Consider the following 18,304-nt stretch of genomic DNA (forward strand, 5'->3'; position numbering starts at 1 on the left):
TGCTAAATTTGTTTAATCAAATTTTTTATTGTTACAGCTTGCGGAACACCTATGAAACCTATGCCACCAACAAAACTCGTCCAAGAACAGCTTCAGAACGCAGCGAAGGCGCAAGCCGCCGCTCAAGCAGCCGCACAAGCAGCGGCGCAACAACATCAACAGGAAAATCAGATGCAACTCGGCCCGCCACAACAAAGTCCTCAACATCCACAACATCCACAACCGCCACCACCGATGATGTTGACCCCACCTGGACCTCATCATCCTCATACTCAGCTCAGCATGCAAGAACTCCAAAAGAAACAACAGCAGCAGCAGCAACAAATGTCACTACACTCGCCACATCATCAAATGGCACCGTCGCCTCTTCGAAGTCTTCATCCTCACATTTCACCAAGCGTATACGAGATGGCCGCCCTTACGCAGGATCTCGACACACAGACAATCACAACAAAGATCAAGGAAGCGTTATTAGCTAACAATATCGGCCAGAAGATCTTCGGTGAAGCGGTTCTCGGTCTGTCGCAGGGCTCTGTCAGCGAGTTACTGAGCAAACCGAAACCGTGGCATATGCTCAGTATAAAAGGTCGAGAGCCTTTCATTAGGATGCAGCTTTGGCTGTCAGATGCACACAATGTTGATCGATTGCAAGCGTTGAAGAATGAACGACGCGAGGCGAACAAGAGACGACGTAGCAGCGGTCCCGGTCACGATAACAGTTCTGATACTTCAAGCAACGACACAGCCGAATTCTATCATGCGGCATCACCTGGTCCGGGACCTACTACCGGGAAGAAGCAGCGCGTTCTTTTCTCGGAAGAACAGAAAGAAGCTCTCAGACTCGCTTTCGCCTTGGATCCTTATCCCAATGTGGCTACCATCGAATTCCTTGCTGGTGAACTGGCTCTGTCGTCGAGAACAATAACAAACTGGTTTCACAATCATCGAATGAGACTGAAGCAACAAACACCGCACGGCCAACCAGAGCCGCAGTCGCCGCGAGAACCTGGTCAACCGTTCGATCCTGTTCAATTCAGACTGCTGTTAAACCAAAGACTGCTGGAGATTCAAAAGGAGAGATTGGGTCTAGGAAATGTACCTTTACCTTACTCTCCGTACTTTAATCCCAATCTGGCGGCTCTGGTAGGTAATGCACTGAAGGAACAATGCTCTGGTCTGGATCTCTCGATGAATGCTCTAAAGAGAGAACCCAATCAAGAATTCGAAGATGAAGATGTCGACGATGCGATGAGTAATCTAGGTAGCGAGGACTCGGAAGGTTCGGCCAGTAGTATAAAGAGAGAACCTACAGAAACACCGACGGCACCCACGACGGTCAGATCCAATAGAAGAAAACCCGCGGCACCGCAATGGGTGAATCCGGAGTGGCAAGAACCAACGAGAACAGGCGACGAAGTTATCATCAATGGAGTTTGTGTGATGCAGACGGACGATTATGGAGTAAAAAGAGAGGCCGAAGAAACCATAAGAGTTGAACCGACACCAGTGCAAGATCGATATGAAGAAGATGCTCAAAGTGATGTCTCTTCCGTGTCTGGCAACAATGGAGCCGATCGGGATAGTCCACTTCCCAGTCCAAAATCTGGTCAAAACAGTCCAGCGACGTCGCTCAGACCGCCGTCAGCGCAACAGACGCAACAGTCCACGGAGGAGAGTCCAAAGGACGTGGTGAAACACGAACCGGAGGAAACGTGGGATTACTAAGACAATTCGAGGTATAAAATCCATGGAATTATCCGCGAGCTCAGTGTTTCTTCTTCGGACAAAGTTGAAACTAGAGCGGAGTGTCCGACGTGTTTCCAAGGTCGTATTGTTGAAATATGCCAAAACAACGCTTTATAAGAAAAGACGTTCCGCGAGAATTCCGGATTCCGGTCTAGTTAAGTTTTAAATGACAAAACCAGCTATAGGACTCGATCGTGCGAGTCCTGCCTACGACGAGGGCATTATCATAGTGAGGCGAACGCTAAGAATCTAAAAAGATGTCATCAAAGAGGAAACGAGAAGATATCTTGGTCGATGGACGAGCGCGAGGAGAACAAAACGATCAAAACTGAACGGAGCTCAATCAAAAGGACTCACATTGTGACGTTTTCTATGCGGCAAGTGTTACGAAATTAGTGTCGGTGCGCGCGGGTCAACGGCGAGATCGTATCATTTAAAGGACTGTGAAGTACAACGGGGCCGGCTGTGGAAGAACGACGGGCTCTCGTTGCAATTCGCTCGAAATTCGAGAGAACCCCGGCCGCTTTCGCTTTCGGATGACACCCCTCCCGTTGATGAATGATCGATGGGGTATCATTCCAGAGGAAGGGAGACTAGGAGCGGACTAGATAATGTACGGAAAACGGAGGTGGTCCGGGTTCGCCACAGTGCAATCTCCCAATAACTAATTGTTAGATCGAATTATTATTAATTTTTAACGACAATTTCGCGCGACGGAACGGCTGATTAATAATTATTGCATAATTGTGATTCATGTTATTGTTTATACTCGCCTCCCTGTATCCTCCATAGCAATTAAGCTGTTAATGTTGTATACTTCTCTCTCTATTTCCAGTTACGTACCTTTTTATCTCTTTCGGTTAAGACTCGACGTTTTCCCTTTTCCCTTTCTCTTTTCCTACTTCTTGCTTATCCGTCTATTTATACAATTGCGAGAATGATCACTTAAGACCGTTACCAATGTTATTATTATCACTGCTATTATATATAATTACAAATTATTAATATTATTATTATTATATAATTATCATTATTAAATATTCTCAGTTGTCAAGAGCACTGTCATCGATTACTATTTTTACGTTGATATGTTGAACGGCGTTGCAGAATGTAAAATACCAAAAAAGAAGTAAATTTATTCGTTCCACGAGATGATTATTTAAATTTCCTTTTTCTATTTGTTGGAAACTATTAGCTGCGCTAAAATCATTGGTGATGAATAATGATTATAATTTTTAATGATTATTATTTAATATTCTTTTTGATTATTATTATATTATATTTATATTACTGTATTATTAGGCTTATGTTATTATCATCATCATTATTATTATTATTATTATTATTATTATTATTAATCTCATTATTATATCAGTAATCATTATTTTATTATTAGAATCATTGTCGTGACAACAATGTGGCTTGTAAAGCCAATGTGATAGAGCTTATATCGCGATGATACATAAAAAAAAGGCGTGCGAGCAAAAGATGAACAAGCACGCCGATTTCATTGAACGAAGCGAGAAATTGCGCGAATTCGTGCGATTTTTAGCATATGTAAATATCTGTACAAAAGAAAAGAATGGAAGAAACTTCGGAATACGAAACAAAGAACTACACAACATATACACACACACACACAGATCACGCACGTATATATACACATACGATCTTGTATATTTACTTACTTACCACACTTAACTATCTAATAGCGTACGAATATATTCACGCAGACTAACAGCGGTACACACTGAGTGACTGCACGCTGAATTTTCACTTGTCGCAGTCGGCATTACACACCGTAAGAATGAAGTCGCGTAATCAGCGACGAGCGAGGTAAGAAAAGAAAGAGCATTAAGCTATGTGATTCAATGACCACTCGATCCGTGAAAATGCAGCGTTCGGGCTATTATAAGCGGCGCAAAAGGAGAACACGTAATTATGAGAATTTGCCGTAAATTAATCGATGCCTAGAGAGAAGGAAAAATGTGCAGAAGACACTTCGAGGCGATTCAGCGAGACATTAAGAGCGAAAGGACGAGCGAATGAGTAAACGTGTGCGTGAACTTCGTGAAAGAGAGAGAGAGAGAGAGAGAGAGAGAGAGAGAGAGAGAGAGGAAGAGAGAAAAAGAGACAGTCCTCGAATTATTACGAATCAAACTATAGTATTTACCAGAATAAATTTTAATCTTCAATTAAATTCTAGTCCGCAGTAAAAAAAAAAAAAAACAACGTGAATGATATTGTACGAGGCAGAGATGCAAGAAATTCGTTCGAGACGATTGCTTTAGAAGGGCATTGCTAAACGAAAGACCAGTGATCGATTGATTCTGTTTTTTCCCCATTCCCCAATCCTTGATTTTTTTTTAAGTTTTTCATGAATCGTCACAACGGAAGTCGATCGGACCGGATTATCGAATGTACATATTGCTATACTCGTGTGATTACATCTCGTAACTTAATGACGCTGATTCCGCCTGCTAATGAGTGATCCTGAGTTGATCTTACTAAGGTTATGTTCCAAATTTACTACTAGCGCTGAAAATCTATAGTTTACGTTACGTACATTATAGATTTTCAATACCCTGGCAGTCAATTTTAAAACACAGCTTAAGTAGCCAGATGATCGACGAGAATACAATACATAGCGAAGACAAGATCATAATGAAACATCTATATTTCGTCAATCATCTATATCGAATAACACACATCAATTGGATTACGATAGTAAAAGCTCCGGATGCGAACAAGTTATGATGAAGCAAGGAGGAAAAGAACAAACGTACGATCTCAAATCTTCGGATACCAAACTAAATTATTTCGCTCGAGCATTAGTCTAATATTCATCTTTACGATTTGTCGATTTGGGTTAACTATACGACTGACGTGGCATCCGCCAAACGCGAATCCGTAGATAATCGTCGATTCTCACGACCGAAGTCGAATGAGTTCGTTTCTTAGAATTTATTACAGGTACAAGAATAATGCGACTCGTGTTGATGAGACGATCGGATTTTAGTCGCAATCGCGACCGAAGCGTCCGATAATTCGACGGGTAGGCGCCTTACGATTTGTTATATGTATACATTTATGATTGTTTCCCTGTTCTTCGTTCGCAGCAGACAAGTGTAACGTATAGATCCTTTGTAGATACAGGATAGCCGGTAGATAGCCGATAGCTTTAATTATTTAAACAGTACAGCTTTTATGTCGAAAGCAAAGATCGACGACCATCTATGGTATACGGTGGACATGTATTATAACGAATACACAAGTGCGTAATTGCGTGCGGATGCGTTAGCGTTATCGACAACGGCGGGAAGGAGGGAAATCATATCGTAAAACCTAATAATATTTTACAACAAAAGGTAATTGTAGATAGACATTCAAAAGCTGTTGAGGCCCCCAGGACGCGCAAGGGAGAAACGCGCGCGTGTATCGAAACGCACGTGCGTGGGCATACGATCAAAAAAAGAAGAACCACGAAGGACACTGTCATCCAGTAGTGAAAATAATGTATTAAAAAAAACAAGGTTTACCTAAAGTAATAGTCTATTGATTTGTATTTCATTTTGAACTGTATTATAGCTTTAAAGAGTATCCTGTACATTGCATAAACACACGAGCACTATTGTTTTAAATTGTACGTTTACGATTATTATACGAAGATAAAAAAGAAATAAATAAGGTATACAAAATATTGAAGATACATGAGAGATTTATTGACGATCTTAACTTTTAAGGAACTTTAATATCTCCCTTACGCACAGTACGGTTTTGCGAAAAGTTGTGTCTCTTCCGTGAACATTTTAAACTCAATCTAATTGCTAAATTAATAACAATAACAATTATTACCGCCTTGGAGACATTGAGAGAACATACTTATTTGTTTTTTTCTAATTTTCTAATTTAACGCTTCTCTTTGAGCACTTCAAATTTTAGCTGTTATTTTCTTAATTAATTTAATATGTGCATGCATAATCATTACTTTTATGGTAGATAAAACCATTTTTTAGAGATTCTTTTAATAAAAATCAATATATTCCATAATACTTTATTTTTACATAGAATATGAAACGTGGAGAAGCAACAAAAATAAGTTTATATTTTTTGTTTAAATGATATATTTATTACATATCTATTACATATTTTTTTTTGTAATTAAATACTAGAAAGTATAATAGAAAAATATGTAACAAGTGTATATAATTGTAAAAATACATAATAACATAAAGAGATTCAATGTCTCGAATTGTCCTAGGTATTACTACGCTGATTATTCTTGTTATTCTCGTTCGCTAAATGAAACTTACATTCTTATCATCTAAAATTCGTAGTAGTTCTCAAACATGCAATAATACAATTCAATCATGAGAAATGGAAGATTATCTTCATTGTATATATGCATAAAATTATATTATTATTCATATCAATGTCTCCTTTCAAGAATTTCTAAATTAAAAAATCTGTATATTAAATATTATGCTGCTAATTATTATAATCACCCATCTTTTCCCTTTGCTTCCGTATTGATTTTACCTTTCAATATAATTTTAATAAATTTTAGACTTTTGACATGAATAAAGTTGTTAAAACAACTAAAAAATTTTCCGTCTAATTAAACTGGATATTCTTTTAAAGATTCTTGCATACCATACACACATTAAAAAATAAGTATCAAAAAATTGATTTAATTTTCTATTAATTTTTATTAATTTTTTATTCGTTTAATTAATTTCTATTCTATTTAATTCTTTTCTATTCGTTTATAATTTCTATTCTATTCTAGTTCATTTCTAATTTATTATACATCATTATCAAACAAATTAAAAAAATAATTAAATACGACATTACATTTTATAGTAGAGCTATAGAGAAACAATAAAAATGAATTTCAAAATATATTATATTATTTCAAAATTGTTTTGAAATGTTAAATAATCTTTTAATTTTTTATTATATGATGCTGCAGCGGCATCTTGTAGATGAAAAAAGGAACATATGATATTGCAGCACAGTTACCTTCAATTGTAAATATAAATTTTATTTATATCATATACAATAAAATTATTTTATGAGCTTTTTATTCCACATTTAATATATAAATATTTATTATATATATATCCACGAACAAAAAAAGGAAAAAATAAAAAAATTATTTTATTTAATTTATTTTTTGTTAAAAGCGATCGATGCACGCTTAAGATTTCGTTATAGAGATCACTAAATATAAAATTTTAAACGTATAAAAAGAAGAGCATAAGAAACCACCGCACAAGTTATAGTTTGTGATATTTAATTATCATTACATTAATTAAAACATTAGACGTTTCGGCCACAATCTGGCCATCTTCAGTAAATTCACAATATTCTTAAAACGCAGAGTTACATATAGAGCTGACATTAAATTTTACTCACCAGTTAGAGCATTGCTGTTTACATCCGTCATGAAGTCCCGGAATATCCTGCGCCAGGTCTATCCAGAAACGGAGCACTTAATTACACACATCATCGAACGGTCATCGCAAGTTAACGCACTTCGTATTTTATTTTCGAAAAAGCAAGACAATCACGAATTCATCATGTTGTAACACGCAAACTATAAATATAGAATGCACTTTGCTTCGCGACGCGTAACTTGCGCACATAATTGCAATTAATCATTATTATGTCTGATAGCGAATTTTTCATTGGACGTAGCAAGTACACATCTCTTTCGATATAGATTATAGATTTCTAAATTAAAAATCTTAAAATATCAAAATTCGATAATGATTATATGTATTATACTTATTTATACATATATTTTTGTCTGAAATTAGTACTATCAATACTACATTCTTATGAGTTATTTATTCTCAATTTAAAATTACCATAAATACAATTAAAAAAAGCTACGTTAATTATAATCGTAATAACCATAGCATTAATAATTTAAATATTACTAATTACTACTGCATATTTAATTATTTCGTGTTTATTATTTTATAAACTTGGCGATCACATTACTACATTATTACACAACGATTCTAATTTGCAGACCAATCATAAACCATTATAATTGCAGATAAAGTAAAAAAGATAATGACAATCAGTAAAAATTACAAATACTACTAATTATCACATATGTAAATAAGGCCAATTACTGTGCAAATACTGCATATTTTAATTAGCTTGTGCATATATAATCAATTTGTAAAAGATTTATAGTTATACTAAAAACAATGATAAATTTTATGGCTTTATATCTGTTAGTATACTACATTATCAACGCGAGATATGTATCTACTATTACTCACATTTATGTTCTCAGTATCGACGCAACATAAAATATTTCATATTATCTTGTGAGTCGTTGGAGTCTTTGGCGAAAATAAAAATTGGAGCGTAAGTCAATGTAAGGAAAGAGTAACAGAAGCAGTAAACGAAGCTTACAAGAGATGAAAATTGAAACAATGAGAGATGAAAAAGAGACGTTTACGCTTTTATGTTTCATTATCTCAATTTTTCTTTCCTAGAAGCTTTGTTTACTGTTCATTTCTATCACTGATCTCCCCTTATAATCGATTTACGCAATCCAATCTTTACTTTTGTCAAAAGTTCACTTGACGGAATTCTTGTTCACATTACTGACGCCAATATTGTAGTAAATCAAAATGCTATGATAATGTGATAGACTTCATCTGAAACGGATCTATGGCACATTCGTCGTTTATCATTCATCGCGATGCAAAATATACATTGTATTTAGCAATGAATTTTCGGTTAAACACGACGTAGTATATGACATAATTATGAGCCTGGACATGCTACGTTTAATGAAAGATACATTAAACACGTACTTTACCTCGAACAAACCTAAAGATCACTTACGCGTGACTACAACATCGGAATTTGTACTTACTGAAACAACGGTTTCGAACTTAGACGTAGCAACAGTCGCGGTTAACGAAATGGCGACGATAACAAGGATGTGCGAAAACCGACACGTCCCAACGATCACTCGTCACTTTAATCGGCATTTCCGATAAAAAGAAGCACTACTCAGACACATTTGATGGGTAAAATTCACGAATAACTGCGGAACGATCGCGATCAACACTCGGCGTCAACGAACCGAATGCGCGGTAATACGCCAAAACTGTCATGACGACCGGTAGAGCGCGCGATAACGCTTTGGCGCGCAACCTCGAATATTTGAATTTGCGTAACTGTTTGAAATTGAAACGATTAGGAAGAATACGATATTTTTATATACTTCTCAGCGCACTATGATTATTAACAATAATTTTTCATTCAATTTAGTAAAAAATTCATTAAGATCTAGTAAATGTAAGTAATAAATAAATTATTATTACTCATATCACGTAAATATACATGTATATTATGCTTGTAATCTAAAAACTGTAGAAAGTTATTTATTTTGCAAAAATGTTTGTCTATGTAATAAAAGCCGTTTTAAAATAAATATAAAAAATAAGAATGATGGAAATAAAAATGTAATGTGATAAAAATTGACATATTTTACTTGTGTTAGTGGACGTGTTCAAGCTAATAAAGCAAACTAGCTTGCTCGATAAGCAATTGAACACGATTAGATGTTTATAGATCCAATCAATCATATTCAGTGGCTCGACGAACATAATAGCAGCTTGAACACAACCATTATATGTTCTGATAAGAAAATATGTGATAAACAATTAATGAAATGGATGAGAAAAGAGCAGGTGTAATGTAACATAGACGTTGTTTCAATGTCTGAAGATTTAATTGACAATATAAAATAATGTATAACCAGATCAAAGAATTATACGAATTTTAACTAAGTCGAACGAATTTCCTAAGAGGAAAGAATTATTTTAATTTCATTGTAATGATGATAAAGAACCGCAAGTTTACTTCGTAAGGAAAGCGCCGTTACTCTGCACACGAGTTTAAGAGTGAATACCATATCATATACATATATGTTACGTTACGAGCACTAACTGTAATTATTGATACATTAACAATAATATTATCATTATTATCACTTGAATTAGAATTAATTATTTTGGCAACTTACGGTTCGATGAAAATTTAATATATATTTTACATTTACCGCGTGTACGCACGGCTTTAATTATTCTCACCGCAATGTCATACCATATCGTATGTTGTCCATTCTCGATAAACATTTTACAAGATTGTTACATGTGTCCCGTCTTCGATTTTATAAAAAAATTTATTTATACATATATATATTTATGAAAGTAAGAAAATACGAAACGACACACTAAGGAATTATTATTGAGATAAACGTAAACATATTAAATTACAAGGTTCCGTCCAAAGAGGCTCAGGATCATTCTTGAGCAGGAGGGGCAGGGGAGAGTTAAGTTTTTATAAGAACTATTAATATTAAGGTAATAATCATACAGAGATGATATTTTTATGTATACGTGTAAATTAATTTTTTTTAGCTGTTTATTATGTAAAAGGTGAATTGCGTGTGTATCTCTTTTCTCCGTCTCGATGGATTCGGATCGTACGTTGGTGGCGGCGGTTTAATAAACATGATAGAGCGGCATGAGTTTTTCTCTCGTACACACGCTCTGTCTTGCTCTCTCTCTTTCTCTCTCTGCATAAGGATAGGTCAGGCTTTTTCCGTTTTTAGTGGCACTGTTATCCGTTAGCTTTATGCTGAGCGTCGGTATCTTTCTTACAGTGCTTACGGCTTCCCTATGTTAATATATTACACACATATATATTATACATATATATACATATATATATATATATATATATATATATATATATCGTTCATCCAAACAATATTAAACAATATTATTAATAGGAAATAGGAAATAAAGGCCCGTAACGATCGAAGCTAGATCTTTAATGCTTAAATAATTCGATATAAATTTGTATATACGATACATGTACATACATTATATATTTGTAGTCATTATCTTATTTCCTATTGATTGTTTTCACATGTACGATCCAATAAAATTCTTATTATTTAATATTTTAACTTTGTTAATATTATCTTCATCATAAATAATAGATATAAAATAATTTATATTCAATAATTATTTATTATTTATTCAATAAGTACTTAATATTTTACTCAATATTCTATAATTATTTTGGCAACTTACCAGAATTAAATAAGTCTTTCCATTTGAATATTTGTTCATCCCCTACAAACACTCCTCTTGGCTCTTTCTCACGCACCTCGCCACCTTTCGTTTAAATTCCGTGTAACTTTCTCTCCACTCTTTCTACAGTAAGAAAAAGAGAATAAATTAAGTAGATTATTTTTTTACAAAAAAAAAATTACATGATATTTTCTATATACAGATACTTACGGCGGCATCCACATTAGCAGGGCTTTCATCATTAGGATCTGCGAGCATGCTAATAACACTTATCAGAATAGTTTCGACTGTGTGAACTGGTAACCACCGCTCGGAAGCTTTCTCGTATCCCCATTTGTCATCACCGGGTTCATGTAATATAGATATACACACATCTCCATTTTTGTCGATATTTGGATGCCATATTTCGGTTATAAATTTCATTCTTGGTGGCCTAAGTGGGTATTCTTTTGGAAACTGTAAATGTGCTTTGAAGAAACCACCTTCGTATAATGTATCCGGAGGTCCAATAATGAGTACTTCCCACCGATATATGTCATTGTCGTCTATGAGGCCTGCAGAAAACCCTTCTACCGGGTTTTTATTTAATTCTGTAAGAGAAAAAAAATATTAGTAGAAATCATTTCAGGTCTTATGATTACTCAAATTATACCTAAAGTATCTAAGAATAAAAGATGTATCTGAAAATATTAAACAAATTATTACTATTATAAATATAGAATATATTCATACGAGATAAATAAATATGATGTTAACTAGTACCAATTGTAAATTGTACTTTATAATAAACCAAGATATTTTACGTTTTAAAGAAAAAGAACTTTCAGTTTTAAATATATAAAGAAACTTTTAAATTCTAGTAAAGAATTTAACAAATGATATAATAATTAAGAGAAAAAATAAAGCAAATAATATCTGATTAAAAATCTATATATATATATATATATATATATATATATATATATATATTATATATATATGTTAAAGATTATAAATCAAGTGAGACATCAAAAAATTACAATTTGCTCCAAATATGATCTACAAAATTATCTTCTAAAATATGTTTCACATTTTGTGTGTGTGTGTGTGTGTGTGTGTGTGTGTGTGTTTGTGCATTCAGAGGAACAATAAATTCAGATGCTGTCATAGGTCGATCTTGCTTGAGAGGATCATTTTCTAAACTTATTATTACTTAACAACTATTCGAGAACAAGAAAAAAATTTAAAAAAAACGTTTTTAGATCTCGAGAGGAACATAAATAATCAAGACGGTGATAATGCTGCCAGATAAATATAATGCAGTGACAGATTAAAGAGGAGAACGTCTAAAGTGTTTAGGTTATGTTCCCCAATAGATACTGTAAAGCATAAAAAAAGGGGAAAGAACAGCATCTCCGAGCGTGAGATTCGTGATGACAATCACGTGTACGCGTGCACGCGGATGTTTACGGTCCCGTGAATCTCGCCAGCACTGGACACGTCAGCGGCCAGTCGAACGTGTCCAGGACGGGACGCACGGCGTATAGGTTAAGTTCGCCCGTGCGAGATCGTCGCCACACGGGAATCGCGCGGTGAGTCAGCGCGACGTGCTCCGCGCGAAGGAGACGAAGCACGAGGTTACTGACGCGACGGTGTTCTCTCTTTCTTTTTCTCCGTCTCTCACTCTCTCTTTCTCTCGCGCGCGCACGCAGTTCGACTCCGTTCTACGTCGCACAAAGAGAGGCGAAACTCTGAGAAGCATTTTTCGTGGCGTCGATCTCGTCTGGAACAGGGGAGCATGGCCCGAAGGCGGCTGACCTTCGATGGTCGTTGCACGGCGCGCTTTTGCTTGCTCTTTCTTTCCCTCCTTCTTTCTCTTTCTTTCCCTCGCAACTCTCTCCGGCTTTCTCGCTCCCTCGCTCTCGTGCTCGTCCCTATCTCTATACTGTGTCTCCCACTTTTTTTTTATTTTTATTTTTATTTTTATTTTATTCTCTCTCGTTCTCGCTTCTCCGCTCGATGTTTTTTTCCGTCGCTCACGAGGAGAAATGTGCGCGACCGCAGTGACGCGCATACGCTATAAATAACGAGGCTTGCAATTATTTTCGGGCACGAGAGACGAGAGCGGCCTTCGCTCTCGACATCGACATCGACGTCGTCCTCGTCCTCCTCGTCCTCGTGGTCGCGCAACGAAGAACATCGCATGCGACGAACCGGCTAGTTGGCGGAACGGGGGAAACAGGGCGGAGGGGAAGGGAACAGGGAAGGCAAGTCGAACTTTGAAGATCGCGGCGTGCCGTGAACGATGAGGGCGACGTTACGCCGCCGCTTAGGTTAACGTTATTCACGGCGCAACATACACAGACTCTCCGCGGGTGAGCGTATTGATTTTCACGCCCCGTGCGCGCGGTCGTAGCGAGCCGGCGAGAACGACGTGTCGAGCAGCGAATGTGATCGTGGATTCACAGCACGACAGTTTACGACGAGGACGAGCGCGAGACCGTCGGAGAAGAAACGTCGGGCTTGCGAGGCGCGACGGCAGCGAGTCCTTTGGAAAGCGCGAGTCACACCGACTCGGATTCCTCGTTCGGCCGCGCTTCACGCTTCCGACAAACACACTTAACACTCGCACCGCGCTCACATTATACCTGCTAATTGTTTCCGTAATAACAGCGCGGACTGTGGCTCTGACATTAATAAAAGTTCAGTTAAATAAGACTAAGACTGAAAACAATCACTTTTGCTTGACTGGAAAGATGGCTAGGTACGTCGCGGAAGCGGTGACCACGCATGCGCCACTGGCTAAACATATGTTCTTCCGTCCTGAGCTCTGCGCCGGCCTGTGCATCGCGTTGACGGTGCTGCACCGCGCGATAATCAGCCGAAGCTTCGAATAAAGCAGAGGATTCGTGCAATCGTGAATAAAACAGATCGACGTTAGTAAAAAAATGATGAGAAAGCGAACTATGAAATTCCGACTGTACCCACAAAGAATAAAAGCAGAGAGAAATCTGAGAGAGGCCATCCCAGCAAACAAAAATGGATTGAAAATTTTCAATCCATCCGTATTTTAAATCCATAAAAATGGATTGGATTTCATATAAAAAATTTTTATATATGTAAAAGTTTAAATAAATTAAAGTAATTATACATAAACTTCAATAGTTATTATTTTAAAACTTTTTGGCTCGATTGCATCAATTACTTAATTTTAAGTGAGGCTTAAAGAAACTCTCTGTCTCTTTAAAATGAGACAGAGAGAGTTTTAGATTACACTTAAAATCATCAAAGTAACGTTGGTGCAACCGGCCCTAATAAAAAATATATGCTAGCTGTATAATGAAGGAAACATATTAATATGAAATATACATAAAAGCGATTAATTTATAAATTAAAAATAAGTAATTTATATATGTAACATTTATTGTACATATTTATGTAATTTTTTTTATGTTTCTTTTAACTGAAGTAGAATTCTTGATATATTTTTACGGCACAACTTTTTTTTAACTCAGATCAATTAAAACGAAAAATTTTGTATTCATAATTCTGAATAAAGTAGCTTTCATGACGCATTTTAAATAAAATAATAGATTTTTTCTATTCACAATTTTTTGAATTGAATAGCATTCATCCATTTAAAAAATCCATTAAAAAAAAACTTTTTTTATTCAATTGAATTAAAAAACTGCATGTCCTATTCATAATATTGAATTGAGCAGTATTTACGATGCACATAAAATACTATATTATTTTTAAATTAAAAAGCATAGAAATATATATATATATATATATATATATATACTCCATGTCATTCCTATAAATGAATAAAAATGCATTGAAGATTGAAAAGGAATAGCCATTTGTTTCATACAATTCCTATAAATGAGTAAAAATATATTCAGAATTGGAAATGATTTATTTTAATATTCATAAATCCGTATTTCTGAAAATCTGAATACATTTTAATCCATTTCAATCCATTCTCATTTGGTGTGACGCCGGCTTTTTTCCTGTTACCGTCGAAATACATACCCGTACATTACCGCCAGTTTCAATTTTGGAACTACGTGACATACACTTTCTGACACTAATGATAAAATCGTATCGTCGAAAGTAGATGTGGTTCGTCTCTGTACTAAATTCTCATAGAAGCGTGTCGACTATCCATAGAAGGGATAATTTAATGGTTATCGAATGAAAAAATTTTAATATCGCATCTCTTACATATGCAAATAAAAATTACTAAATTTTCATAAACGAAATTTAACAAGTAATTTAGTGTATTTTGCCTTATATAATATTTATTCTATAATATCTTATAAAATTACGAAGTTATGTTTTTTTATGCAAATTTTCAATTTGAATTTTTCACCAAACATAATTACTAGTATGTATAAAAAAATTTATTAAAAGTCTCTATAATTACTAGCAATTATAGAGATTTTTAATAAATTTAAACTTTTCTAAACATATATTGTCAATTTAAGATACAATTTAGCAAAAACGAGCTATAGAGACCCTTCACTACTCCCGACAATTTTATCGACGGTCCTCTTTTTTTTGTATACTCATCCATAAAACAAATGAGCTACTAATAAATTTAATAGCCCGTTTTTGCAGATAAGTATATCTTTAATTTATTTTTTTATTTTTATGTTTCATTATTTCATGTATTTCGTTAATGAAATTGCGATAACTTTAATATTATTCTTTATTGTATTATCTTTTATACAATTCGATATTATACAAATTCGATATATTACAATTGTAATAATTATTTACAATACAATATACAATTATCGATGCTGTTCAAAATAGGCGAACAGCGTGACGGGGGGAGGGGGACGTGTCACGTGGCGAACAGGGTAGGGGAGCGTGTCGCGCGGCGCGATGGTTGATACGTCATCACTTCGGCATTCGCTCGGCGATCTCGAAGGGAAGTGGATGTGTTTTACGAGTCGCTCCAGGTGTCGTATTAATTAATAAAAATTAGATATCTACGAACTCGAATTACGTAAGGTTATCTAAAACTAAGGAGTGTACTAGGTTATATAGTTAATAGGTTTTATTGCTTTATTTCTTGGATTCATTACGCACATACATAGCATAAATATTTTAGACTTAGATGTTTCATATGTTCTTACATATACGATATAAAAATGAGATTCTTATTGTTAGATATTTCAAATTGTAGCCTTTTATCACTTTGAATCTTATAATTCTGTCATTTTCGTGTTTCTCCGCATTTTTATGATGACGGGAAAAGTAACAAATAAATTATATTTAAATTACATATCTCTAAATATATGTGCATGCTATTTATACGTATTATTTTATTTAGTCGAAATTATTTCATAATTTAAAATAAATTTTATTTCAAATTCATTTAAAGAATGTATGACATCTTATTACTCTTTATTTAATTGTAAATCACACAAAAAAGAGCAATGAAAATTGAGATATAATGTTGGGATGTCGAAAACATTTTACGTGAGTAATTATGTAAAAAAAACCACGCTAGTATATACCTTTTTTTATTTCTTGCCTTTTGTCAGCACATTGTAATTGATACAAAATATTTAAAATTATAAAATGAATATCAAATATGTTCTTCGATGTATCACAATGTAATTATATCACAAAAGACTCGCGCCACTAAAACAAGATATATATAAGAAATTGTTTCATTAATCAGAGAACATTAAAAATGTAAAGAATATATTATTTTACTTCGTAATATGTTAATATTTCGATTCGTTAATATTTCGACAGTTAGACTGTTGGCGCGCGACCTTGGAGTGGGGATGGCACGGGATGGCACGGGGTGGCACGAAGTGTGGCACGGAGCGGCGCGTCATGTTTACATTTACGCGTAGTTACCGCGCAGTTATTTTCTTACCGAAATTCGTACAAGCAGGTAATCATATCGCATGAAGCTCTTTTTCACATTACTTTTTGAAATCTTATCGCGAAGAATACTAAATATAATACGAAATACGTTGTACTTTATGAATAATTAATCATACTAGTAATCGTATTATGTGAATATTTATAAACTACCACATTTTGTATTATATCTAGTATTTTCTACGATTATTATGTTTCAAAAAGAAATGTGAAGAAGAGCGACACGGCTACTTATCTGTACAAACGGTATCATACGAGTCATAAAAAAACAATGTTAATATGAACAATCTCATGCAAATAACGCAATTCCTGCTTTCACAATTAATTTTTGTTTCTTGTGCACCTTTGGCTATACGATCCGTTAAAAAATTAAACGTAACTTTGAAACTATTTATCAATAATAAAAGAAACATTTCTCTTTTTTATTAATCTCTAGCCTATTATTTCATTGACTCTAATCATATCTTACCAGGCATCATCTATAAATAAAAGATTCAACCCTTTTATCTGCTTTGAATTTATTTCGCAATGATAACGAATTGCGGACGTGTGTTTGATATTCGTTTCTAAAAGTTAACCGAACATAGTAACTGCATAGTGTAATGTAGATAATAGCTATATATTATATTTTTCAGATTATCTTTCCTCTCACGGGTACGACCTTGGCATGATGGGAGGGCTTAGTACCCAGAGGATATTTACACGAAAAGAAACAGTTTTTCTTAAGTTTCTAAAAATTTTCGGATCTATTTCAATGATTTATTTAAATTTTTAGATTTTGAGTAAAATTATTCTCTTCGTGTAAAAATCCAGGGGGAAGCTAACGTACTCTCGTCCACCGATTTAATTAAAAATGAACGAACCGCAGCCGGTTCGTCGCGTCGCGCGTTTGCTTCGGGAGTGCCGTTCAAGTTATCGGAGTTATAGTCTCAAGTTATAGTCCGCGCATGATTATAGTGTATTATTCGGGAGTGTTTTACGCGAGTGTCCTGTGCGAGAGGATGTCAACCCAATTCTGAGAGGAGGAGGAGATCTGGGAGAGACATCGGGCACCGGTGGAGCAACCTTGCGGTAAATATTATTTTTTATTTGTGTAAAATTAACTTTTTTTGCTTGTTTCTAAATCATTTTATTTGACAATAATTTAAAAATGATTATTTTAAAATCATTATTAAATAAAATAATTTAAATAATTATGTATTCTAAAATAATTATATAAAATAATTCTATGAAATAATTCTATAAAATAATTATATATTCTCTAAAATAATTTTTAAGTAATTCTCTTTTTATCTATTTTCTCCTTTTATAAAATTCTCTAAAATAAGTATATATAATATATATTCTTTAAAGAAGATCTTAACAAAAATAAATTTGTATAAAAATTTATTTTTGCTAAGATCTTCTTTAGAGAATACATATAATTATTTTAGAGAATATATAATTGTTTTATATCTAATTAAATAATGAATTAAATAATGGAAAATTCAATGCTAAAAAAAAGTCATATTTTCAAAATTGCATGATTA

The 18,304-nt window shown here is 34.4% G+C and overlaps 2 protein-coding genes across 8 annotated transcripts in view; one reads left to right on the forward strand and one right to left on the reverse strand.

Annotated features, from left to right (window-relative positions):
- The window catches only part of cut (homeobox protein, cut), a 143,102-nt gene extending 137,658 nt beyond the window's left edge, over positions 1-5,444 (forward strand). For all 6 annotated transcript variants that reach the window (XM_087403637.1, XM_087403640.1, XM_087403641.1 and 3 more), the window contains exon 9: positions 38-5,444. In XM_087403637.1, coding sequence (XP_087259763.1) covers positions 38-1,725 — 1,688 coding nt within the window. In that variant the 3' untranslated portion in view covers positions 1,726-5,444. The remainder of the gene's footprint in view (positions 1-37) is intronic.
- A 4,048-nt stretch (positions 5,445-9,492) lies between these two features.
- On the reverse strand, positions 9,493-13,650 carry Ube2g1 (ubiquitin-conjugating enzyme E2G 1). Of its 2 annotated transcripts, none has more exons than XM_011051890.2 (4): positions 13,514-13,650; positions 11,097-11,476; positions 10,887-11,009; positions 9,493-10,464 (listed from the first exon to the last, which is right to left on the reverse strand). In XM_011051890.2, exons 1-3 carry the CDS (start codon positions 13,557-13,559, stop codon positions 10,929-10,931), a joined length of 507 nt encoding a protein of 168 aa, XP_011050192.1. In that variant the 5' UTR covers positions 13,560-13,650; the 3' UTR covers positions 9,493-10,464; positions 10,887-10,928. The 2 variants fall into 2 exon arrangements, with proteins under 2 accessions (XP_011050192.1, XP_011050191.1); XM_011051889.2 differs by lacking the exon at positions 13,514-13,650 and adding an exon at positions 12,684-13,451.
- Positions 13,651-18,304: the final 4,654 nt, after the last annotated feature.

This window comes from Acromyrmex echinatior, chromosome 2 (assembly GCF_024713525.1).
Source record: "Acromyrmex echinatior isolate Ae372 chromosome 2, ASM2471352v2, whole genome shotgun sequence".
In the NCBI taxonomy this organism is placed as follows: domain Eukaryota; kingdom Metazoa; phylum Arthropoda; class Insecta; order Hymenoptera; family Formicidae; genus Acromyrmex; species Acromyrmex echinatior.

Coding starts and splice junctions, on each gene's coding strand:
- Ube2g1 (XM_011051889.2), bottom strand. CDS start 12,939: ATGCGCGTCACTGCGGTCGCGCACATTTCTCCTCGTGAGCGACGGAAA. Junction 11,477..12,683: donor CCGTGCAACGACCATCGAAG/GTCAGCCGCCTT, acceptor TTTCTCTTACAG/AATTAAATAAAAACCCGGTA. Junction 11,010..11,096: donor CTGCTAATGTGGATGCCGCC/GTAAGTATCTGT, acceptor TTCTTACTGTAG/AAAGAGTGGAGAGAAAGTTA.